General features: G+C 49.4%; 1 protein-coding gene across 1 annotated transcript in view; it reads right to left on the bottom strand.

Annotated features, from left to right (window-relative positions):
* Atp9a (ATPase phospholipid transporting 9A (putative)) overlaps positions 1–24,904 on the bottom strand; it is a 105,613-nt gene that overhangs the window by 55,053 nt on the left and 25,656 nt on the right. The window contains exons 2-5 of the mRNA XM_032904735.1: positions 20,935–21,079; positions 17,546–17,659; positions 16,572–16,680; positions 920–978 (exon numbers count right to left, since the gene is read on the bottom strand). Coding sequence (XP_032760626.1) covers positions 920–978; positions 16,572–16,680; positions 17,546–17,659; positions 20,935–21,079 — 427 coding nt within the window. The remainder of the gene's footprint in view (positions 1–919; positions 979–16,571; positions 16,681–17,545; positions 17,660–20,934; positions 21,080–24,904) is intronic.

Genomic DNA, 24,904 nt, shown 5'->3' with positions numbered 1-24,904 from the left:
GTTTGGCTTGCAGCAGGATGTCAGGAAGTAAAGTTGTGAACGGTAACTAAGGTCAGGTGTGATGTGTAGGCCTTTAATCCCCACAGAGGCAGGCGGACCTGTAAGTTCCTTGGTTTACACAGTGAGACCTCATTTCAGAAACATATAATAAATAAATAAATAAATAAATAAATAAATAAATAAATATAATTAAAAACATGGGGGTGGGGGCAGCAGCAGCCTATGCAGCTGTGCTAGGAAGAAATGTGACAGAGGGGCTCTGTCCCCACGCACTCCAGGTTCTCTCAAGTTGACCTTGAGTGCTTGGACTTAACCATCTATTGAATTGGCGCCATTCAACTCCAACCCAAACGGGGTAAGACGGGCTCTTTTTTGCTGACCAAATATGGTCTCCAGACTCCCCAGACCCCACCCCCAAACCTCTCACCTTCCAAATGCAGACAGTAAACAGGTGTGTCAGTGTCTGTTTAAGTGACAAACATTAACACAGACATTTTACCACTCTCTGCACTCTCTGCCCCTGCTCCCCATAAAATGGCTGGCAGGCCCCGTGAGTCAGGACACACAGGTTAACACTGTGACAGTTAAAGGTGAGTTCAATAAATTTTTTTAAGTGTCAATGTGACAAGCTGTCTTATAGAAAAGACATCATCATTAAGTGGGGGGGAGGGGGACACGGAGCAGAAAACCAAAACCATCCCAGCACATGGGTACCTTCGGGAAATCTTTCTGTGTTTGTCTCAGGGGGATGGAAGTTTTTCTTCCCAAGGCAGAGATGTCTGCTAGCATCCTAAAGAATTCCTTTAGGATACTAGCAGACAGTCCACCAGATGCACAGAGCACAGCAGGGCTCTCCCACTCCCAGTGCTCCAGCTCCCACTAATGCCCAGCCCCTGAGAAGTTTCCAGGCTCAACTCACCTTTTCCACAAGGATGAGATCTCCCACCTGGATGTTTGAACTCTTCACCTTCACGGTCCCTGCAAAGCAACAGACCAACACATCACTGTCTTGGACCATTTAGATTCTACTAGGCAGCAAGGCACGCGAGTGCCCACATCCCTCCTCTCTCTCGCTAGGAGGAAGTCTCCCTGCGGCTGCAGTGGCTTCCGGAAGCCCGGTCTCCGCTTTAACAATGCACCAGGAGAACTAAGGCTCTTGAGGAAAACTGGGCTGCTGCCGCCATAACTTACCATTTCTAAATCAACCAGTAATGGAGTACAATTATTATTTACCAATAAGTTACATAAATCATCAAGATAAAATGTACAGGACTGAGGAGACAGCTCAGTGGGTAGAGTCCTTGTCACACAGACATGAGGACCTGAATTCCATCCCCAGAACCCACATAAAAGCTAGAGAGACATCTGCCACTCAGAGCAGTTGCTGTTCCCTCAAAGGTCAAGTTCACTCCCTACCACCAGTCATTCCAGCTCCAGGGGGATCTGGTGTCCTCTTTGGCCTCTTCCATCACCTGTAAATCTCTGTCTCTGTCTCTGTCTGTCTCTGTCTGTCTCTGTCTCTCTCACACACACACACACACACACACACACACACACACACACACAAAGCCTAAGCCAGGCATGAAGCCTGGTGCTGCACACCTTTAATCCCAGCATTTAGGAGCTAGAGGCAGGTGGATCTCTGTGCTCGAGGCTAGCCTGGTCTAGAGAGGGAGTTCCAGGACAGCAAGGACTCCACAGAGAAACCCTATCTTGAGAAATCAAAAGTAAATAAAGATAGACAAAACTTAAAACAAACAACAACAAAAGCAGGTATTACCCTCCTTTGCCTGTAACCCCAGTGCTGAGAGACAGCAGGAGTTCCAGCCTGTCATCAGCCAGCAGGCTGAACCAGGACTTGCTCACCAAGCCAGCTTAGCTACCTCACTAAGCTCCAGGTTCAGCAAGACCCTGTCTCAGGAGACTCCGGCAGTGAGAGCAGAACCTGCGGTCCTCCTGCGCACACTCACCAAACACCATCTGGAGCTCCCCTCCTGTGTACACTCCCCAAACACTACCTGGAATTCTCCTCTACAAAACTTCTAAACCCTGATACAACACATGGACCCCAAATAGCTATGTGGTATTGCTGGGAGGAGGCAAGATCAAGCCTGACCCTGTTTAATACAAGAGTAAGCACTGAAAGCCAACAGCAAGAACACTGCCGCACAGAGCAGAAACAATGTATCACTGAGGCTCCCAAGGGCTCAGCTGGTGTTCCCCGCTAAGCCACTTGAGTTCCATCTCCAGATACACAAGATAGAAGGAGAACCAGTTCCTTCAAGTTGTCATGGTACCTGCCCACACGCACGCGCACACGGGCACACACACACACGGGCACACACACACACACACACACACACACACACACACACACACACACACACACAAACTGCTTTTTCTTTTTTCCTTTCTTTAAGGCCATGAATGGTGGTTGCCAGCTTTTTAATACCAGCCCTTGGGAGTCAGGAGGCAGAGAATCTTAGTGAGTTTCAAGACCAGCCTGGGCTACATTGTGAGATCCTATCTCAAAATAAGCCAAAAAAAAAACTCTGATTGAGGGTTAAACCATTCCAGAGATGGAGAAATTACAGGTATGGGGCCCAAGAGAATTTGAAATGGAGAAATTAGCCTGACCCACTCTTCCTCCTCCACCAGGGGGCACCAACACCACCAGGCAGGGAGGTTTAGCGCTCTGGTGGACTCCAGGCTTAGGGCTGGGGCTCCGGTATCAAAACCTCAGTGTCACACAGGTATCTGAAGCCCTGCCCTCGGCTCCAGTGAACTCTTCCTCAGGAGCTTCATCCCAACTCTACCAAACTTAAAGTCTTTGTGTCATTAGCAGATATATGCCACTGGTCTAACTTTAATGGCCACACCTGGGTTCAGATCTTCGCCACCAATGGTTAAGCCTAACTTCCTGCTAAACCATTGCCTGGATCTGTGAGCTTGACAGAGAACAGGCTCTCACAGGCTTGACAGGGATTCCTTCTGTCAACATTGAGATCTAGTTCTAAACCCTTCCCACCTTTTCTTTTTACAATAAGCACGAGGTAGGCTGTTTTCCCAACTAGAGACAAATACATATAGACATATTTTTATACACACACACACACACACACACACACACACACACACACATTATATTCATAGCTAACTGAACAATTTTAAATGCCCAGCCCCACAGTCTTTTCCTTCCACATCCAGTCCTGAATTATGATCAGTGTATTTAAACTCCCTCAGGCCATCTGCTCTACCTCGGCAAACCCTTTAACCCAGCATGTCCGCAGTTACTAGGTCTTCCCAGCAGGTTAATCCTTCATTGCAAGCGAGCCTACTGTACCTGGCCCAGCCAGCAAGAACTCAAGTGGACCAGAGGGCCACCTGCATTGCTTAACCAGGGACTGTCACAAGGGGGTGGTGGGGAGAATGGGCCACAGGTCAGCAGCTTCAAGAGACCCCCAGATAGGAGAAACGGCTCATCCATGAAGAAACTGGCTGCTCTTCCAGAGGACTATGGTTTTATTCCCAGTACCCACATGGCTAACTCCATCTGCTAACTCTACCGTGTTAACTCATGGTTACCCATCTGTTAACTCCAGTTTGAGGGGATCTGACACTGTCCTCTGGCATCCACAGGCACTGCGTACATGTGGTGCACAGACTCACATGAATGCAAAACATCCAATAAAATAAAATAAAAATAAAAATATGTAAACGAAGAGATCCCTAGATCCACACCTGTTACACCAGCACTGGGGCCAAGCATTGAATGTGTCCTTCCCACCTCATCCATGGTGGGTGGCGGTGACAGTGGTGTGGCATGTGCATGTGTGTGTGTGCATGTGTGTGCATGCACACGTGTGTGGAGGCAGATGACAACTTTCGGGAGCTGGTTTTCCCCTTCTGCTCTATGAGTGGTGCAGAGAGGACATAATCTGTTTGAGCAGCAAGAGCCTCTATCCATCGAGGGCCTCACCAGCCCCATTTCATGAGGCACTGAGGGAGGAGGAGAGAGGCCAGCAGTCGATTTAGAACCCACAACCCCTAAGCAAGTGTGGAGTACTGACTTCCAGGAAGGAGGGAGAGAAAAGGGAAGAGCACAAGGGGGAGCAGAGGACGAACGGGAGGCAGAGAAACAGGAGCCGAACGCATGGGAGCAGCCAGGGCAGGAGCTGAGGATCCTTACTGGAGGGCCAGCAGGGTGGCTCAGTGAGTAAAGGTGTCTGCTGCCAAGCCTCATGATCTGAGTTTGATCCCGGGGACCCACATGGTAGGAGAGAAGTAACTCCTAAAAGTTGTCCTCCAACCTCGGTACACACACACATTACACACACACACACACACACACACATTACATACACACATACACACACGTTTACATACACATTACACACATATACACACATTATATACACAAAACACAAATACATACTAATATATACACACAAACACACACATATACACACTAATATATACATACACCAACACACAAAAAAACATACATATACACATACATATACACACATACATATTACACATATACAAAAACACACATATTACATACACAAACACACAAATACATACCACACACATTACACACATACACACAAATACATACATTACATACACAAACACACAAATACATACCACACACACATTACATACCCAAACACAAATACATTACTACACACATATATACATATCAACACACACATTACACACAAACACACATACATATACACAAACACACACTACCCACATTACACATATACACATACAGTATACACATACAAACACATGCAAACACATTACATACATATACACATACATTATACAAACACACAAATACATACTACACACACATTACATACACACATATACATACATATATACACACCAACACACACATTATACACAAGCACACACACACAGCTCTTAGTTCTTAAATCTGACCATGGGATCGTCACTGTGTTTTGTTCTGAGCCCTGACTGTTCTACAGCTGGCTCAAGAGGAGACAAAGCTTCCTCAGCTTCACTCTGAGAAGTGAAGACCCAGAACCCACCCTTTCCCCTTCTGGGACCCTATACCCAGCATCCACCGCTAGGCCTTAAGACTCCTCCATACACACACTTATTATGTATTTATTCATTGTGCGTATCTGTAGGTACTTGTGTGCCACAGCATGTGTGCAGAGGTCAGAGGGCAACTTAAAGGTACTGGCTTTCTCCTTCATGTGGACTCTTAGGGCTGAACACAAGTCATCAGGATTGGCAGCAAGCCCCTTTACTCACTGAGCCAGCTAGCCAGCCCCAGGCCAGTTTTGTTTGTTTGGGGTTTTTTTTTGTTTGTTTGTTTTTTTTTTGTTTTGTTTTGTTTTCCTTCAGTGTATTGTTGGAGACTCCAACAGAAACTGGAGTGAGATTCTTGTGAAAGTGACATGGAAAATTCTCCAGACACAGTCCTGATCATTAACCAGCTTCTGATAAATCCACCCCACCCACTTTCATCAACTCACGGCAGCAGGCTCCCAGTCGGTGTATAACAGGGGACAAACAGGGCTGGGGATTTAGCTCAGTGGTAGACCGCTTACCTAGGAAGCGCAAGGCCCTGGGTTCGGTCCCCAGCTCCGAAAAAAAGAACCAAAAAAAAAAAAAAACAGGGGACAAACAGCCAATGAGCACAGCTGTTTATTTCCACAGCGCTGGCCCCCGAGCCTTTCATAAGCAAACCGACAGGGCTGAGGCGGCCTTTCATGGATGACAGCCCCAGAATAAGAGCAGCCTGTCTCTGTGGCAGGGAGACGCCAGATGTTTCCCTGGACTGAAGCAAGTAAAGGACGGAGAGATCTGCACATGGTCCACACCACCCCCACCCCCAAAGAGGGAAAACCATCCTTAAACAAATTCCAGGGCACCGGTCTGCGGGGGCCTGGTTTGTGACCCTGAACACCTCGAGTTACAATTCTATTTTTCATGATGAGCCCAGGGCAGGGGCTGCTGTTTTGGGCCGGCCTCGGCGCCCTGGCTAATGGATTACTCTCTAATCTAACTGTGGCAGTGACAAGCTGTAAATTCCACTCGTGTGTGTATATTTCCTGGGGCTGACATCAAAACACCTCTGAGGGGGCCAGAGTTCAGAGGCCTAAAGGTGAAGTTTTCATATTCAAATGGTGGCAGTTCCAAACCAGGAAAAGACTCACTTGAAAAACAAGTCAAGGTTGAGAAGTGTGGTTGGTCATAAAGTACCTCTGTTTAAACCAGTAAAGAACCAGAGAGACAGACAAGAGAGACAGAAGCAGAGACAGAGAGACAGAGAGAGACAGAGAAAGAGACAGAGAGACAGAGAGAGATACAGAGAGAGAGAGAGCTAGAGAGACAGAGAAAGAGACAGAGAGACAGAGAGAGAGCAATTGATTGATTTTAAATATTATTAAGTATATTCAGGTTGTAAGTTATAGAGACATTTCAATAAATATATCTATTGGTTGACAATATCCCCAAAAGACATATAGGCTAACGGCCTGGGAACAGGAAGTAGCTTTTGAGAGAAATCAGCAGTGCAGCGGGGCTCCCGAGGACCCGTGGGGAAAGATGAGAACTCCCCAGAGCGATTCTTTGCCTTCCACGGTGTGCCGGGCACGCCTACAACCACACGCACAAGAAATAAATACATGCGTGTAATTTGAAAAGATTAACCGTACCATTTTTTTTTTTTGGAACTGGGGACCGAACCCAGGGCCTCTACCACTGAGCTAAATCCCCAACCCCTAACCGTACCATTTTAATGTGAGATGTTCAGGGTTTTTTCACCAAACAATGGCTCTATTTACCAATGAACTATAATAAGGACTGAACATTAGCAAAGAAAAATTTCAAGTATTGCTCTCTGCATCTGTGTGACCTCACGAGAGAGTCTGTGTTCAGTCCATCTTAATAAAACTCAACTGAGGAGCTGCTGGCCTTACTGGGGTGGGGCTGGGACAGATTCTTTCTAGGCTTGGGGAACAGCATCGGGCCCAGTCCTGAAGGATCTTTGCAGGGCTTTCGATACCTTAACATCAAGAGGCCAATCACCAGCCCGAGACATGGCTCAGCTGGTAAAGCACTCGCCATGACAGCCTGACAGCCTGAGTCTCACACACACACACACACACACACACACACACACACACACACACAGACACCACACACACACACACACACACCCCATCACACATAATACAAAAACACAACACACACACACCCCACAACACACAAACACACACACCCCAGACACACACACATATACACACACACAAACACACACACTCACACACACACACACCCCAGACACACACACATACACACACACTCACACACACACCCCAGACACACACACACACACACACACACACACACACACACACACACACGCCACGCACGTGTTTGATTGCTTAGCCCACAGGCCCCACACTATTAAGGGGGTGCCTTGTCAGAATAGGTGTGGCCTGTGGGAGGAAGTCACTGTGGCATGGGCTTGGCCAATCTGTCAAATCAAGATGGAGAACGCTCAGCTCCTCCTGCACCATGCCTGCCTGGATGCTGTCATGCTCCTGCCTCAATGATAATGGACTAAACCTCTGATCCTGTAAGCCAGCCCCAATTAAATGCTGTCCTTAGAGGAGCTGCCTTGGTCATGACACCTGTTCACAGTGATGGAAAACCTAAGACAAAGTTTTAGGGCTGGAGGGATGGCTTAGTGGTTAAGAGCACTGACTGCTCTTCCAGAGGTCCTGAGTTCAAATCCCAGCCACCACATGGTGGCTCACAACCATCTGTAATGGGATCCGATGCCCTCTTCTGGTGTGTCTGAAGACAGCAACAGTGTACTCATATATAATAAGTAAATAAAACTTTAAAAAATAAAATAAAAATAGACACTGGGCAGAAGGGATGGCTCAGAGGTTAAGGGCACTGGCTGCTCCTGGAGAGGACCTTAGGTGATTCCTAGCACCCATTGTGAGGACTCGTAAACACCTGTAACAGGTTCCACACAGTTCCAGGTTATCTGTGGCCTCTTCTGGCATCATAGGCACTGCCTGTACATGGTGCACACACATGCACACAAGCGAAACAACACCCATAAACAACATTATAGCCCAGTGAGGTAGCACTTGAGAAGCACATGGGGGTAGAGCTATGTGAGTTCAAGGCCACCCTGGTGTACACAGTGAAATCCTGTCGGTGGTGGTGGTGGTGGTGGTGGTGATGATGATGACAAGTTTTAATTTAAAAACACATAAATTCACATTCAGTCATTAAACACATCTATATCCTGAAGAAAAGCAGGGCTTCAGTGATGATGAACTGAACAAACTCCCATTAAGGACTATACCCCTTCACACTGACTAATGGCAGTGGAGCGGGACCCCTAAAGGGAACACTCAGTTAGAAGGGAGCACCATTGGGCAAAGCATCAGGAAGACAAACACAAGAGACTCAGATAAACTAAAAGATGCATCTGCAGAGGAGGATGAGCTCTCTGGCCCTAGGCACTCTGTAGCTGGGCTAACAGTGCTCGCAGGAGCACACAGAGTAGGAGACCTGAGGGAGACAAGGGACGGAGAGAGGAAAGGGACATATTTAGTATCCAGCGTGACTCTGTGTGCGGGGCGTGGGCCTCTGGCTCTGAGCTGATGGCTTGCCATCTGCCCAGATGTCCCCAGCAGGCTACTGTGCTCATTGTTTCTGCTTGCACTTTCTTTCAAGGCTAATTACCTCAGCTTCATTTAGCCCTTCGTGCCAGGAAGGCAGGCCCATATGAAGAACTGTGTACTCATCTGTGAAAATCCAAGTCCCAGCCCCTGTCTCTCACGCCCCTCACAGGCACATAACCCTCTCCAGCCCTTGCCTCTCACCCATCACATGCACCCCTCCCCTAAGAATCAAATTTACTCTAGAAATATAAAATTAAATTTAAAAGTCGAAAGAGAAATTCATTTGCTTGGCCTTTCCTGACCCAAACTGAATCTTCTGTTGCTGTTCTGCTCTCCTACTGTTTGAGACGAACTAAAATCTTTTTGAGAAACTGGCCTCTGCTGGGCCACCTCCCTCACATCTCTCTCTGGCCTCATTTCCTGGAACTTCTTGAACACTGCTGGTTAGAGAAGACAGTGTTGGTTTGTCAGGGTTTCTCTGTGTAGTCCTGGCTGTCCTGGATCCTGCTCTGTAGAACAGGCTGGCCTCAAACCCAGAGATTCAAGGTTCAAGGTTATCCCTGAGGCCAACCCAGGCTATATGACCCTGTCTGAAAGTAGGTAGGCAGATGATTGATAGATAGATAGATAGATAGATAGATAGATAGATAGATAGATAGATAGACAGACAGACAGACATTGTGTGTGGGGGGGGGACGACCATCCTGAAGATGACTCCTGGTTTTATTCTTTGGCATACATACTATGTGCACTCTTGTGCGTGTACACACACATGCATGCACACATGCACACGCATGCACGTACACATGCATTTTAAAGCCTGAGATCAAGAGGCCTCAGTAGCTCTAGCATTAGGGCTGCACACTGGAGCAGCTGACCTCATCATCATACACGCCAAACCCTCCCTTGCCTCCTGCACAGTGGTCCTGCCTCTAGAGGAGCCTCACCTTCAGGCAGGCCTGGGTTGCAGCCCCTCAGCTCTGCCCTTACCTCATCCCGCTCTCTCAGACACCATGTCTCCCTGCCATCCTAGAGCCTCAGCCAAAGCCTGAGAAATGGGTACAAAGAAGAAACTCTCCCTTCTCTCCCTCTCTCCCCCACTCACCTGCAACAGCTCCCTCCTTGGAGTCACTTAAAACAGCTGACAAGGCTTATGTACCTGGTGCCTGTCTGGCTATGGCTGTGTGGGACAGCGGTGTCCCAATTCCCAATCTGGACATCTTTTCAAAACATGTCACTGCCCCCTCTCCCAGTGGCACGCTCACTCAGGAGTTCACGGAAGCGACCTTCCCAGAGGCTCTGGGCCTCACTGGGTCTGCCCTATGCTCAGCCTGTTGCTATTTTTGAAAACTTTTTTTTTTTTTTTTTTTTTTGACAGAGTCTTATCTAGCAGGGAGCTCCCTAGGTAGATCAGGCCGGCCTCAAACTCACAGATCTGGAGACAAAGGCACGTGTCACCATATCTGGATTTTTTTTACAATTCCCTACCAGGGCTAGCTGAGCATACACCTGGTGCAGGCATGAGACTGCCATTCAGAAGGTCCCATACTGGGTTCAACGCTCCAAGAGAACCATCCTGAAACTCCTTTTGTTTTTCCAGGGCAAGGTGGGGTAAGACAGGGTCTCCCGTGGCACAGTTTGGCTTTAAACTGGTCTTGAACTTCTGATCCTCTGCCTTCTAACCACCATACCCAGTTTTGTTTTGCTTTTTAAAATCAAGCTCTGCCTGTTACTCCCAACTGGTCTTAAACACCTGAGCTCAAGGAATCCTCCTGTCTCCCAAGTAGTTCGGTGTTGTGGATTGGTTCTAATGTTATTTGTGTTAATTTGACCCCCCAAATCACATGGGAATCTGCACGTCCAGAGGGTGAGGGTCCGTGCTCCCAGTTGGCTCTAATTAGTAAATTAAGTGGCCAGCGGCCAATGGCTGGGCAGAGACACAGAGGGGATTTTTAGATTTCCCAGGCAAGGGACCAGGAGAGGAAGGAGGTTTTAGAATTGCCATGAGGGGAAAACAGGAAAGTAGGATTTGAGAGATGGAGAAGAGAGAGCCAACAGCCAACAACCTGTGTGACGAAACCTGGAGGGCGTGGCCTGAGAGGGCTACCCAAGTTAGAATATAGAGTGTAGTAAGTAATAATTCAGGAATATTGGAGGGGAGAGTGAGTGGGGAGGTTTGGAAGTGCCCAGTCGTTGTGCTGTTCAAAGCTGTTAAAAATAAGGTCGTGTGTGTGTGTGTGTGTGTGTGTGTGTGTGTGTGTGTGTGTGTGCACGCATGTGCACGTGCGTCTTTCATTCATGAGTCCAGAGCACTCTGGCACAGCTACCGGCAGGGAGCTTAGAACAATTTAACTCACCACCACTCCAGCTCGGGCTGTAGGGTTAAGAACAGCATCTGCCTATGATTTCCTTCAGGTCCAGGTACCACACCTGTCTATGTGGCTTGCCTCTGAGCTCTCCCCCACGGGCTTCTGTTCTGGGTGCTTATTCCCTAGAGTGTGATGCTATATGGGAGTTGGGGCCTGGCTGGAGGAAGGATCACTAAAGGCTGGCCTTGGAAGGTGACATCTACCGTGGGCCTGCCACCTCATGTTCTCCTCCTGATCTCCCAGGATATAAAGATGCAAACAGCCGCATCTCACACGCTCATGAAAGCCTTGTTAACCTGGGAGAGGCGGCAGCTCTAAGCCAAGGTCCTTCTTTCCTCTCCTCAGTTGTCTCTGTCAGGTAATTTGGTCAGAACAACACAAATCACCAATACACCTGCCTGTGAACCACTCTTCCCCCTCCCCTCCCCCCACACGCACTTTTTGTTTGTTTGTTTTTTTTTTTTTTTTTTCTTCAGAGACTAAATCTTACTGCATAGCTCTGCCTAGCTTGGAGCTCACGATATAGCTCAGGCTGGCCTAAAACGCAGAGCTCTATCTACCTCTGCCTTCCAAACGCTGGTACTAAAGGCGTAAGCCACCATGCCTGGCCAAAACTGGATCTTACAAGCAGACCAGGCCAGACTTGAACTCCCTACTGAACTACCTTAGCCTCCCAAAGGTGTGAGGTACCTCACAGGTGAGAGGTACCACAGCTGCTGAAACCCTCACTTAACTCTGACCACAGGTCTTGTTTTACTTCACCAGGCCCTCTGCTGTCCTGTGAGACTCAGGCTGGGAACGTCTTCCAGCCTCAAACTTCAAGTCCCTTATTTCCTCACTAACACCTGAACCCCACTCACCATCCACAGCACGGCCTTTGCTCAGCTCACACCAAGACTCCACACGAGAGAAACATTTACAGCAATGCACCAGGTGGCGTCTATGTGAGCCCTGGTGTACTCACAGCTGGCAGGACCTGTCCACGAGGCAGGGACAGGGCAGAGCTCAGGCCTTGGAGCCATTACTGCTGATGGTGAGAATCCTGCTAAGAAGCAGGAAAACTGTGTAAAGAGGGGAAACCGAGCCAGGCACTGTGGCACTGCCTCTAATTCTCACACTCTGGAGGATGAGGCAGGAGAATTTTGAGTTTCGGGACAACTAGAGCTACAAAGTAACACCTGTTCTCAAAAGAGGAACAAGCCAGATGTGGTGTGGTTTGAGAATGGACTCCAAAGGCTCCTGTGTTTGAAAGCTTGGTCCCAGTTAACGGAACTGTTTGGGAAGGATTAGGAGGTGTGGCCTTGCTGAAGGATGGGGGGTGAGCTTTGAGGTTTCAAAAGCCCACACCAGGCCCAGTCTTGCTCTCTCCATCTCCCTGCCTCCAACTTGCAGATCAAGTGAGTCCTAAGTGGCACGTCTGCCTACCAGCTGCCCCATCTCAACCATGGTGACCACCGATTAACCCTCCGAAACTGTGAGCAAACCCTCAACTGAATGCTTTCTCCTCCCAGCCACAGAACAGCACCTAAGACCCCGGGTAGGCAGCATATGTGGGGCAGAGGCAGGGGGATCTCTGTGAGCTGTAGGTCATCCTGATGCACGCAGTGAGTTCTGGGACAACTAGTACTATGTAAATAAAATAAAATAAAATAAAAATAAAAAATAAAAACGTAAAAAGCAAGGGGACACATACAGACACAAAGGGATCAACAAGGGTGAGAGAGGACAGAGAGAGTACTCGAGATCAGTAAGATGAATACATCACACGGGTGTAGACACGTAATAAACCCCTCCATGTTGAATAAATACAACCTAATAAGACTTTAATACTTGTATAAAACTGACCAGGAAATGACATCCAGTGTGGGTAAGTAGCATGGCCTGGAATCTACTGACCAAAGTCTGAGCAGTATGCTGGGTGTGGTAGCACATGCCTTTTACTCCAGGCCTCCAGAGGCAGAGGCAGAGGCAGGTGGATCTCTGAGTTCAATGCCAGCCTGGTCTACAGAGAGAGTTCCAGGTCAGCCAGGGATACACTGAGAAACCCTGTCTCCCAAAACAAAAAGCAAACAAACAGGTTGACTATGGGGACTCCATGACATGGGGACTCCATGACAAGGGAAGTCCACAACAGACACGGCTTTCATTAGGTTGCCACCACACTGGGTGGGGATTTGTGGTGATGCAACTGTCTGGGGTTGAGGGGTTGGGGGTCACCCAGGCTCCTGTAAGTAAGTAACTATCCCCTGTGCTCAGTAAGCAAGCCCAGATAAACTCACTGGGATTTCCCATGATGAGGGGTCACGGAGGTGACCCAGCGGGTGAAGGCACTGGCTGTGGCTAGGACACTCACTGGAAGGAGCTGCCCTCTGGGCCCGACTGTGCAGGCCCACACGCATGACACATCCTTAGTGGAAGGAGATCTGAGCGGGGACTCAGGTGCTGGCCCTCAACAGCAGTGCTGCCTTGGAGGAACCATTAACTTAACACTGGGGAGGACCGGCTTCCTGACTTTCCCCTCCAGCGTCTATCAGCCGGCTACCCCTGCCTGAATCTCTTTCCAGGCTCACAGTTTCTTGAGAACTTCCGAGACAAACTGCAGAGAGCCAGGGCCTGGGCTAATGTTCAAATGTGCGTGTTTTCCCTCTGCTGGTGCACTGGTGTGGCAATGGTGGCTGGGGACAACAAAAGGAGCACGTTTTCACGCTAGAACCATCTGCCAAGTCTTCTTAGCATCTTTTCAACAGCTGGGCGAATCAAAGCAGGAGTTAGAAACCGTGCACAGGGGAGGGGCAAAGAATCATTCACCAGAAATATGAAAAGCACAGGTCGGCGAGAGCCTGGCTGGCTGAATGGAATCTGAGGGCCATGCTCTGAAGAGAGCCACTGTTTACCTCTGATGCCTTTGTCTGTCGCCGAGGGTCTGTCTGACTTTACCCTAAGAACGTGTTAGCAAGATATACAAAACCCCAAAGAGCCCCGAGGAGGGCTCTTCTGACCAGCCACACGGAAAGCCACAAGCTCCCTCCTCTGTAAAGACCTTGGGCCCTAAATGCAGTAGCAGTGCCATCTGAAGGGGTTTCCAATCTAACTCAAATCTCTCCTCGTTCCAGGGACCTGAGCTTTTCAGACCACCAACTTGCAAAACGACTTCAAACAAAATACAACATTTCCTAAGCATGTCACCCCAACGTGTTTAAGGGAGGAAATTCTCCTGGGGTCTCTGACTCCCAGGGACAGGCTGCCTGCCAAGCCCACTGTTCAAAAAATAAAATCTCAAAATCTCTCAGGCGTCCAGCTGATCTCTTTCACAGCTCCTGGTTTCCTGAAAACAAGACCCTTTGATTGGCTCTCTCCTGAAATACCTCTCCTTGGCCTAGCGGGTGGTGGCTGGGCTTTAATCCCAGCACTTGGAAGACAGAGGCAAGTGGATCTCTGAATGCACCCTGGTCCACAGAGTGAGTTCCAGGATGGCCAGGGCTACACAGAGAAACACTACATCAAAAAAAAAAATAAAAATAAATAAATAAAAATTAATTAACCTCACCAACATCCTCTCTTGGTAGAGCACACTTGAACCTGCTGCTGCAGTCAGAGCCACTGGCTAAGATCAAGCCTGGGCTAAGATCAAGCCTGGGCTTCTCCAAGGTGAATGTGGGTGGGGTTTTGAAGTTCTGTCATTTAAAGGTGGGTCAAACAGCTCAGTGGGTACCTTGGGTATCCACTGAGTGGGTACAACTTCCATCTTGGAACCAATAATAATACATCAGGAGAAGAGCCCTGACTCCTATAACATAACTTGTCTTCCAAACACATGCACACACACATGCACTTTTTAAATATAATAAAGTTGAGAAGACTGGAGCTGAGGTGGCTCCAAGCTCAAGACTACTGGGCTCCTGCAGAGGATCTGGCTCAATCCCAAAGGCTCAGGGGACTAATAGCGATGTGTGCACAGGCAATATACATACCCAAACACAGAAGGTAACAATTTCAATTTAGGGCTGGAGAGATGGCTCAGCGGTTAAGAACACTGACTGTTCTTCCAGAGGTCCTGAGTTCAAATCCCAGCAACCACATGGTGGCTCACAACCACCTGTAATGGGATCTGACGCCCTCTTCTGGTGTGTCTGAAGACAGCTACAGTGTACTTATACACAGTAGATAAATAAAACTTTAAAAAAATTCTAATTTAAACAAAATTTTAAATATATAATAAAATTAAGGTTCCTGCACGTGACATGTGTCCAGCAAGGGGTCAGTAATGAGGGGCTATTTGGTCACATCTCCTTGGGTGCAGACTTACAACTGGCCACACTCCCAGATCACGGGTTTACGACGCCTGCAGAGGGGCGTGTCTCCACAGGTGTGGCTGCTGCCTCTGTGTAACCCTTAGGCTGCAACGCTACCTTTGGGATGGATGGATGGATGTTTGTTTGTGTGTGGAGGCCAGAGAACAGCATCGAATACTGTTTCTCGGGACCAGTCCTTATTTATTTGCTTATTATCCATCCATCCATCCATCCACCCACCCACCCATCCATCCATCCATCCATCCATCCATCCATCCATCCATCCATTCATCCATCCATCCATCCATTCTTGTGCGTGTGTTTGCCTGCATGTATATGTGTGTACCACATACAGACAGTGCCCATAGAGGCCAGGAGAGAGTGTCAGATTTCCCGGAACCGCAGTGACAGGTGATTCTGAGATGCCACACTGGTCCTGGGAAGCGAATCTCTGTAAAGGCCCTGTCTTCAGTGCTGAGCCATTTCTCCAGCCCCCACCCTGTATTCTGAGACAGTCTCTCACTGGCCTAGGTCTCGTCTATTCAGCTAGGGGAGGAGGTCAGTAAGGCCAAGGGACCCACCTGTCTCCACCTTCCTGACCTTGTGGGGTCACAAGCACACATAGATGATATAATATGTGATATGTTATATGATATAATAATAATCACTCCTAGAGTTTTACATGGGCTTTAAGGCTCCAACTCAGGTCCCCCGGCAGGTCACTGACTGGCCTATTTCCCCCAGCTCCTAAAAGATGGGGCAAGCAAGTAGACTCAGCAGGAAAAGGTTTCTGTTACCAAGCCTAACAACCTGAGATTGATCCCAGGGAACCATGAGGTAGAAGGACAGAAATGGTTCCTGAAAGCTGCCCTTTGACCTCCACATGCACACCATAAGACACTCAGAGTCTCCCCCATACTCCAACACACGCGCAATAAATACATATAAAATTAAAATACAGCTGTTGAGGGATCACGTGACCAGGAAGCACCTTCCCTCCCTCTCAGCAGGTAAGGTGAATGGAAGGGGGGAGCCATCGAGCCAGATGCAGCCCAGGTTAGCTGACAGGACTAATTCTCAGAGCACAGTGCGGGTGGCCTGAGCTTGACCTCTGGTTATCTGAGCAGCTGTCCCAAGCCCGGACCCAGGACGCTCCTCCCACAACCATCTGCAGCACGTGATAAAAGTTCTAAGCATGCCGGGAAGCTCACCTCGTGACGTGAGCCGGCTGTAGATCTGGGAGTTCATCTCCTTGTCACGAACATAGCATCGGATCTCCTCCACTGCCTCACGGATGATGGTGACAGCCAGCACGAAGCCCTGCGAAGAGAAGGGACGGGAGTGAGCCCTGCTGAGACCAACCGTATTCTGCTCATTCATACTTGGGACGGAGAGTAGGACAACAAACCAACCTCCACCTGTGAGAGCCGAGTCTGTCTTCACCCTGTAACTCAAATCTAGAGCCACACCACAGAAAGCAAGGCCGGTGGGAAGGCCCTGCCGAAAGAGCGGGTCAGAGAGTTGACAGCTGAATGAATGCCCGGGAGTCCTGACTGGGCTCTGCCTCAGTGTGGTCTTCATGGTTCCTGAACTGCAGCCTAAATGCTAAGAGTGGGATGCCCAGGGCCTGGCGAGGTGGTGGTTAAGAGCACTGACTGCTCTTCCAGAGGTCCTGAGTTCAAATCCCAGCACCCACATGGTGGCTCACAACCATCTGTAATGGGATCTGATGCCCTCTTCTGGTGCGTCTGAAGACAGCGACAGTGTACTCACATACATAAAATAAAAAGGGTTTTTTTTTTTTTCTTTTTCTCGGAGCTGGGGACCGAACCCAGGGCCTTGCGCTTCCTAGGCAAGCGCTCTACCACTGAGCTAAATCCCCAACCCCAAATAAAAAGTTTTTAAGAGTGGAATGCCCCAGCTGGAGAGATGGCTCAGTGCTTAAGAGGACGGACTACTCTTTCAAAGTTCATGAGTTCAAATCCCAGCAACTACATTGTGGCTCACAACCATCTGTAATGGGGGACAACTACAGTGTACTCATATATAATAAGAGTGGAATGCCCCAGTCTATTGGCTTAAGAGCGACAGGTCACTTAAAAGGCCGCTGCTCAGGCCCCGAAGCCCAGAGAATGGGAACAAAGAACCTTCTGTCTGTCCACAAACCCGAGACCAACCTACTCACCAGAGGAACCCAGTAGGTGTAGAGAGCGCCAAGTCTCATCTCGGGGACAAACTGGGAGCAGGCAAGAAGCAGGAAGTAGAAGTTGAAGAAGTATCTGAACTGACTGAACAACACCTGGGAAGGAGAACGGGGACATCAGCATCCTCTTCTGCGGATGGTGGAGCTGGAGGGGTGGGGAGGGGGCACCCCTGCAGAGAGTGCATGCAGCTGACGTGCTCCACCTCCATGCAAAGTCTAGACAGTTCTGTTCGGTCTCGGAAGGCAGATGTGGGCAACAGAAGCAACGGCTACACAGGCTGGGGGTGTGGCTCAGTGGGTATTGTCCACAGCTGTCATCCCAGTCCCCATCCTGTGTGCTCCCCTCGTCCCTACCCCTACCCTGCCTCCTGCACATATGACATCTGGGGTCCCAATCCCAGCACAGCATAAGCTTGTACGTGTAGAGGTCAGAAGGCAGCCAGCAGGAGTCAGCTCGCTCTCCCCTCCGTGTGGGTCAAGCTTGAGTTGTCAGAACTCAGGCAGCGAGTGCCTCCACCCACTGGGCCACCCTACCTGGCACTCACCGTAGCAGATCAGGTTTTTATGTTTGTTTGTCTGTGTTCCTTGAGTGCAGTCCTGGCTGAACTCTAACTCACAGAGATCCCCTACCTCTGCTTCCAGGGGTGCTCACCATAGAAATTTTTCTTTCATTTTTAGATTTGTTTTATTTTGTGTTTTGCCTGCGATGTATATCTGAGTGCTACATGCGTGCTCAGTGCTCATGAAGGCCAGAAGGGGACAGTGGATCTCCTGGAACCGGGGTTATGCATGGCTGTGAGCTGCTAAGTGGGTGCTGGGAATTGAACCCAGGTCCTCTGCATGAGCAGCCAGTGCTGTTAAGACCTGAGCCTTCCTGCCAGGCATGGTCCCCTCTCCCCACAATAGAATTTCAACAGCACAATGGAAGGCAGGGGAGAGACAGGATCTGTCAGCATTGTACCAGGGATGGGGAAGGGGCCGCCCCTCTCTGAAGAGCTTTCAGGTAACTAAGAGTTGCTGAGAGAGGGAGAGGCACTGGTAAGACGTCCCAGCTCCTTCCTGTAAATAACCCTAATGAGGTTAGTGAGTCACCAAAAGAAAAAGGAAAGAGGCCTGGGAGGAGAGAGGATTCTATCTGGGGACAGGAAGAACCGGTGGGAATGAGAGGGAGACGAGAGAGAGGGCAAAGGGGTGAACGGGACTAAAAGACATTATATGCTGTGTATAATATATGCTCATTTAAAAACAACGCATGGCCAGGTGTGGTGGTGCACAGAGCAGGCTTTTGATGCCAGCACTTGGGAGACAGAGGTGGGCAGGTCTATCTGAGGTTAAGGCCAGCCTGGTCTACAGAGAGAGAGAGTTTCAGGTCAGCCAGAGCCAGAGCCAGAGTTACACAGCAAGTCTCTGACTCAGGGGAGGAGAGGAGAGGAGAGAGGAGGGGAGAGGAGGGGGGGAGGGGAGGGGAGGGGACAGAAAAAAGAGAAGAAAAGAGAAGAGGAAAGGGAGATCCCTTCACACTGCCCTAAATTCCCTGAGCTATCCTGCACGCACTCTGCGCTCACACTCAGCTAGCTCCTGCTTGCCCAAAGCAACCACCAATGCTTAAAGCGAAAACTTTAAGGGTTCTTTGGAAAGTCAGTTGTGCTGGACGGTGTTTTGCTGGGGTAACAAACACATGAAAGAGTGTTTTCCTAAAGCAGATGTGGATTAAAAAAAAAAAAATAAGTCTGACTCATGAGGAACGTTCAGCTGAAGCCGACACAGGAGAGAGGATGTCCTGCTAAATCACGTGAAAGGACACACGATGAAGGATTCTTTGCTAGCGACGCACGTGCACTGGTCCGCCTTACACTGTGTAGCTGAGCTGCGTTTTTTGGGACTCCATGGAGAGAAACGCACCAAAAAAAACCTTCTGGTGGTGTGCTGCAGTTTCTTGCCGGGCTGATTGACAAAGTGATGTCAACTGAGACAGACACACGTAGAGGTAGACACGTGGAGGACATGTGGTGTTTAGAGGGCACTCACAGTGATGGAGGCCGAGCTTGGCTCTTGCTGAGGCTGAGGCCTGGCTGTCTAGGCAGTGCCACCGCGGCTGATTCGTGTTTGCTATCCCGACTCTACTAAACTGGACTGCTGCTGTATCCATGAAGTGTTTGTGGGTGGATGGAGCTGCCTCTGCTGACCTTTGAACTAAACTGCCGATTTCCAGACAGCACAGATAGGAGCTGCTCCAAAGAACCTTTCCTTTTTTTTTTTTTTTTTTTCTTTTTTTCTTTTTTCGGAGCTGGGGACCAGACAGGGGCCTTGCACTTGCTAGGCAAGCGCTCTACCACTGAGCTAAACTCCCAACCCCCAAAGAACCTTTCCAAACAGGTCCACTCCTCCCCCCATCCTTTCTTTCCCACTTCCTCTGGTGGGTGGTGGGCTAAAAGGGAGGTTAAAATGTTTAAAAACCACCATTAAAAATAGGTTTAAGGGGGGTTGGGGATTTAGCTCAGTGGTAGAGCACTTGCCTAGCAAGCGCAAGGCCCTAGTTGGTCCCTATTCAAAAAAAAAAAAAAAAAAAAAGTTAGAAGTTACAGACGCTCATCAGTGGCAATGAGTCTGTCCATGGCTTCAGGTTCATGCAGGATGGAGGGCAACTGTTAGGGCTCTGGAAACATTTGTGGGCATGCGTGTTTACATGTTGCCGTGTGTGTGCACATGTGTACAAGTGTGCAGGGAGACCAGCAGTCAACACTGGTGTCTTCTGCAATCATTCTCTGCCTCTTTTTTTTTTTTTTTTTTTTTTTGAGACGGGTCTCTCAGTGACCTCATCAAAGCTCAATGACTGGTTAGACAAACTACCCACTGAGTGAGCCCCAGGAATCCCGTCTCCTCCCCGAATGCTGGGATTACAGCTGTGTGTCACCATCCCCTGGTTTACCTAAGTGCTACACATGCAAACTCAGGTCCTTATGGTTGTACCAAGTTCTGTCCCCAGCCCTCCTCAAACATTTATTTATAAATAAATAAATAAATTCCTTCTCTTGATGGTAGGATTAAACTTTTCTCTCTGTGCTTTTAGTTCCCATACCTCCTGAGACTCGTCCCCAATGTTGCAGTGATGCAGAGAAACACCATGAGCCCCACTGATGATCTGTTCTGCCATCCTGACTCCTGACTCTAATGCTGTCTCCCAACGGTGAACCAGGAGTGGTCCTGAAGACAGGGACATCCCTTGCTGGTGCAGGTCAGGGAATAGAAGGGTCAGTGATGAACAGAGCAGAGAGAACACTCGGGACCTCTACCACAGGGACTAGAGTCTGCTGACACTGGAAACACAGCATAAAGCCATGGTGGAAAAAGAAAAACGTGGCTGCACCTACCCCGGGAAGAAACGTGAAGAAATTGTACTTCTGGTTGTTGATGACATTTCGAGGGTACCGCTGGTCCCTCTTCTCGGGGTGTCCCAACCAGACAGTACGGGGCCTGGGCTCCCCTCCACCGCAACATCTCAGCCACTCACAGCACCTGTGGGAAAGATCAACCCACAAGATCAAGGCCACGCCCATGTAATTTTTAAAGACCACGCCCATGTTATCAAGGCCACACCCACATCTAAGTCACACCCACATCCTCAAGACCACGTATGCACATCTAAGTCATGCCCACGCCATCAAGGTCATGCCCACAAGTGCCCAAGCCAGAGATTCACATCAAGGCCAAACCTACACCATCAAGGCCACACCCACACCATCAAAGCCACGCCCACATCTGTCCACTCTCCTCACAATGCTCTTCTCTAAAGGGTTCTGGCCCGGGCAGGGCCACAGCCATCCGATCTGGGAGTAACAGTCAACCTTCATTGACCTGAGAGGCAGTGGTCCAAGGTGCTGTGCCCCTGTGGTGGTTACTTGAGAAGATTCACCGTGAAAACATGCCCCTGGGCGTGTCTGTGAGGAAGGTTCTAGATGGTTGGTTAGAACCACCCTAAACATGAGCGACAGCAAGAGCGCTTGGACAGCATCATGGGCTCCCAGACTGAACAAAAGGAGAAATCCAGCTGAGGGACAGCCATTTCCTGGTCTCTGCTCCCTGACTGGACACAGTGGGCAGCTGCCTCACTCTCCTCTGCGATGGCTTCCCACCAAGAGGGACTGAATGTAAAGCCTTCCTCTCTACGCTGCCCGGGTCAGGTATTTAATCACACAGTCAAGAAGTGACCAATGCAGCCCTGGGGCCCAACATTATTTCCAAGAAGCATTCACTTAAAAGGAAGACACATTTAAGTCAAGATGCCTCCTATACCTCGGTGAGAATTACGATCTGCACATTTCACAGACCAGAGCAAGGGGTGCAGAATGAAGCCCACAGCCAGGTCCGACCTTCACCCGTGTGGATCCCGTCCCTGCGTCCCTGCTCAACCGAGACTTTTAGGTAAAGGACAGTAGGGGGTGGGGGGTGTTCCTCTCCGCCCCCAACCGTTCTCTTTTTAGTAAATGTTAAAGGCACAAAGCAGAAAAGGCCATGTCTCTGTACCTAGAGAACCTGGCGATGGGCCAATAGCCAGCCATAGGAGCAGGGCCTGTGTGCCTGCCACTCCTAGGCCAGCCCTCCCAAAAGCACTGGTCGCTGGCACCAACCCTGACCCCGGGTCTCACAGAAGCCGAGGGAAAAGGACAGGCCCTACCACCAGCACGGTAAAGCCATGGTGAGAACCTGTCTCAGGAGAGCTTGCAAACAGGGGACTTGACAATCACAACCCCCTAAGGCTACAGTGAAGCCGAGACACACACACACACACACACACACACACACACACACACACACACACACACACACACACACACACACACACGATGTCCACTCCAATCTCCTGCACAGACTGGGAGGAGGAATTTCCCAGATTGCCGGCCCCTGCGATATCACCGTGCGAAGTAAAACCAGCCAGATATAGCTGCTGTGACTCACATAATGGCCGGTCCGCTGTGGACCCTCCTTTACCCTTTCCTCCTGCAGGTCGGGACCGGGTAGGATGCTGGGGAGCAAGAGCTAAGCCCACGGGGTCCATGTGTAGCGGGACCCGGAAGCGGAGCCGGCACGGCGAGCTGCCTGCTCAGACGCTCAAAATTTCCATGATGAAACACAATGCTCTTTCTTAAAAATAGCATCCTCATTCCGTGGGGCATGCTGGGATACGACAGGTGCTATAGCCGGTAACTGCTGCTGGCCACTACGCTGTTCTAAGGCCAGAAGCCACACAGGAAGCCCCGAGGACTCCACGTTCGCCACATGCCTGCTGGCAGGCAGTCACCACACTGGCCATGGCGGGGGACACCAGGGGAAGCCCTGTCACCTGACAGGGTGGTTAGGAAGCTAAGACAGAGGAGGTGGGGGGGAAGATGGAAGGGAGGAGCAGAGGGAGGCAGGAGACTGGACTGACAGGCGGCAGAGCACTCCACGTGCAGAACACTCCTGTACTCCTGAGTCTTCCACACCCCTTCACCCTGTATCTACAGGCTGATGAGATGGCTAATCGGCTGCACAAGCCTGACGGTCTGAATTCGATTCCCAGAACCCTCAGTGAACCTCCTCCTGAGAGTCCCTCGACTTCCACGCTCACGCCACACTCCCACAGAGGTGTAACAAAAGGAGCGGAGTCCGTGGAAACCCACTGTGTCACACAGCTAATGGGACGTGAAAAGAGCATCTCTGTTTACTGCTCCTGCAAGTTTTTGACTTGTTTTGATAAGAGGGTCCGAGTATCAAGTAATCAGGTTGTTATTCCTTAGCAACCTATAGACGTGTCTCTGTCTATCTGTGTCTGTTTATGTGTGTGTGTGTGTACCTGTGTGTTTGTGCCTGTGTGTATGTGTCTGTGTGTGCCTGTGTGTGAGTGTGTGTGTGTATCTGTGTGTGTGCCTGTGTGAGTGTGTGAGTGTGTGTGTGTCTGTGTGTGAGTGTGTGTGTATGTGTGAATGTGTGTGTATGTGTGTGTGCGTGTCTGTGTGTATGCCTGTGTGTGAGAGTGTCTGTGTGTATGCCTGTGTGTGAGAGTGTGTGTGTGAGTGTGTGTATATGTGAGTGTGTCTGTGTGTATGCCTGTGTGTGAGTGTGTATGTGTGTGTGTATATGTGAGTGTGTCTGTGTGTGTATATGAGTATGTGAGTGTGTGTGTGTGCATATCTGTGTGTGTGTGTGTGTGTGTGTGTGCATGTGTACACAAAGAACCAAGATGTTCACCCCAGCATTCACAGTGTCAACCAAACACCAGCAGTAAAAGCCAACCATTGCTCAGCAGGACACTGGTTCAAAGTTTCCAGAGCTCATACATAAAACGGACTTCACGTCAGCCTTGAGAGCTTTAAGCATGAAATAGTTCTACCGTCAATTAGTGCTATAGAGCAAAAGACTAGAGCTGGGAAGATAGTGTAAGTAAAGTGCCTGCCTCGCAAGCATGAGGACCTGAGTTCAATCCTCGGGACCCAGGTAAACAGGCCAGAGATGGGCGTTCATCCTTCTCTGCTTCCTGACTGAGGATGTGATGTGATGTGATGTGATGTGATGCCTCATATTCACCAGGCCTCCTGATGTCATGCCTTCCTCACCAGGACAGACCGCACCCTTGACTCATAAGCAGAAAAAACAAAAACAAAAACAAAAAACAAGAAACAAACAAACAAACAAACAAAAAACCGCTCCCCTTCCCTCCTCTTAAAAAAAAAAAAAAAATCCAAGCCTGATGGTTCGCATATTGTCCCAGGATTGGAACGACTGAGACAGGCAGGCTCCCGGGCTTCAGGATCAGCCTGACTGCTTGCCAAGTTCCAGGCTCTTGAGAGACTTGGACAGCTTTGGTGTTTGTGTTTTGAATATTGTTTAGGTAATTGGCTAGGAGACTAAATATTTTGTTTTTCCAGTCAATTTCATTATGGTAAGGATCCACCCCAGGAAGCCCATCGCATACAAAGTACCAAGGCAGAGGAGCGCTGCATCCCTGTAACTCACCCACAGGAGACCCAGGAGAACAAAGCGTGCTCAGGGTCACGACTTCCACACGTCTTTGTCAAAACAAACCAAAAGCAGTCAGATTCCAGGTTCTGAGAGTACCAAACACTAGGATAAGATCCTCTACTTTTCCTTTACAGTCCCACTACTAAACCTGTCCCTAGGAAGATGTAAAGTCTACCCCTCCTCCCAGGGTCCCAGAGTTTGCTCCGAGAGACCAGCGAGTTTATTGGGCCTGCTTAGAACGTGGGTGAAGGATTCTGGCAGGAATGTGGGTGATCCCAAAGCCGTCACATGGAACGGTCTGTGCCCAGCATGGTCATATGATGTATCCCCTCGTGAATCAAT

This window comes from Rattus rattus, chromosome 5 (assembly GCF_011064425.1).
Source record: "Rattus rattus isolate New Zealand chromosome 5, Rrattus_CSIRO_v1, whole genome shotgun sequence".
NCBI classification, from domain to species: Eukaryota; Metazoa; Chordata; class Mammalia; order Rodentia; family Muridae; genus Rattus; species Rattus rattus.
This window is presented reverse-complemented; position numbering and strand designations above follow the sequence as displayed.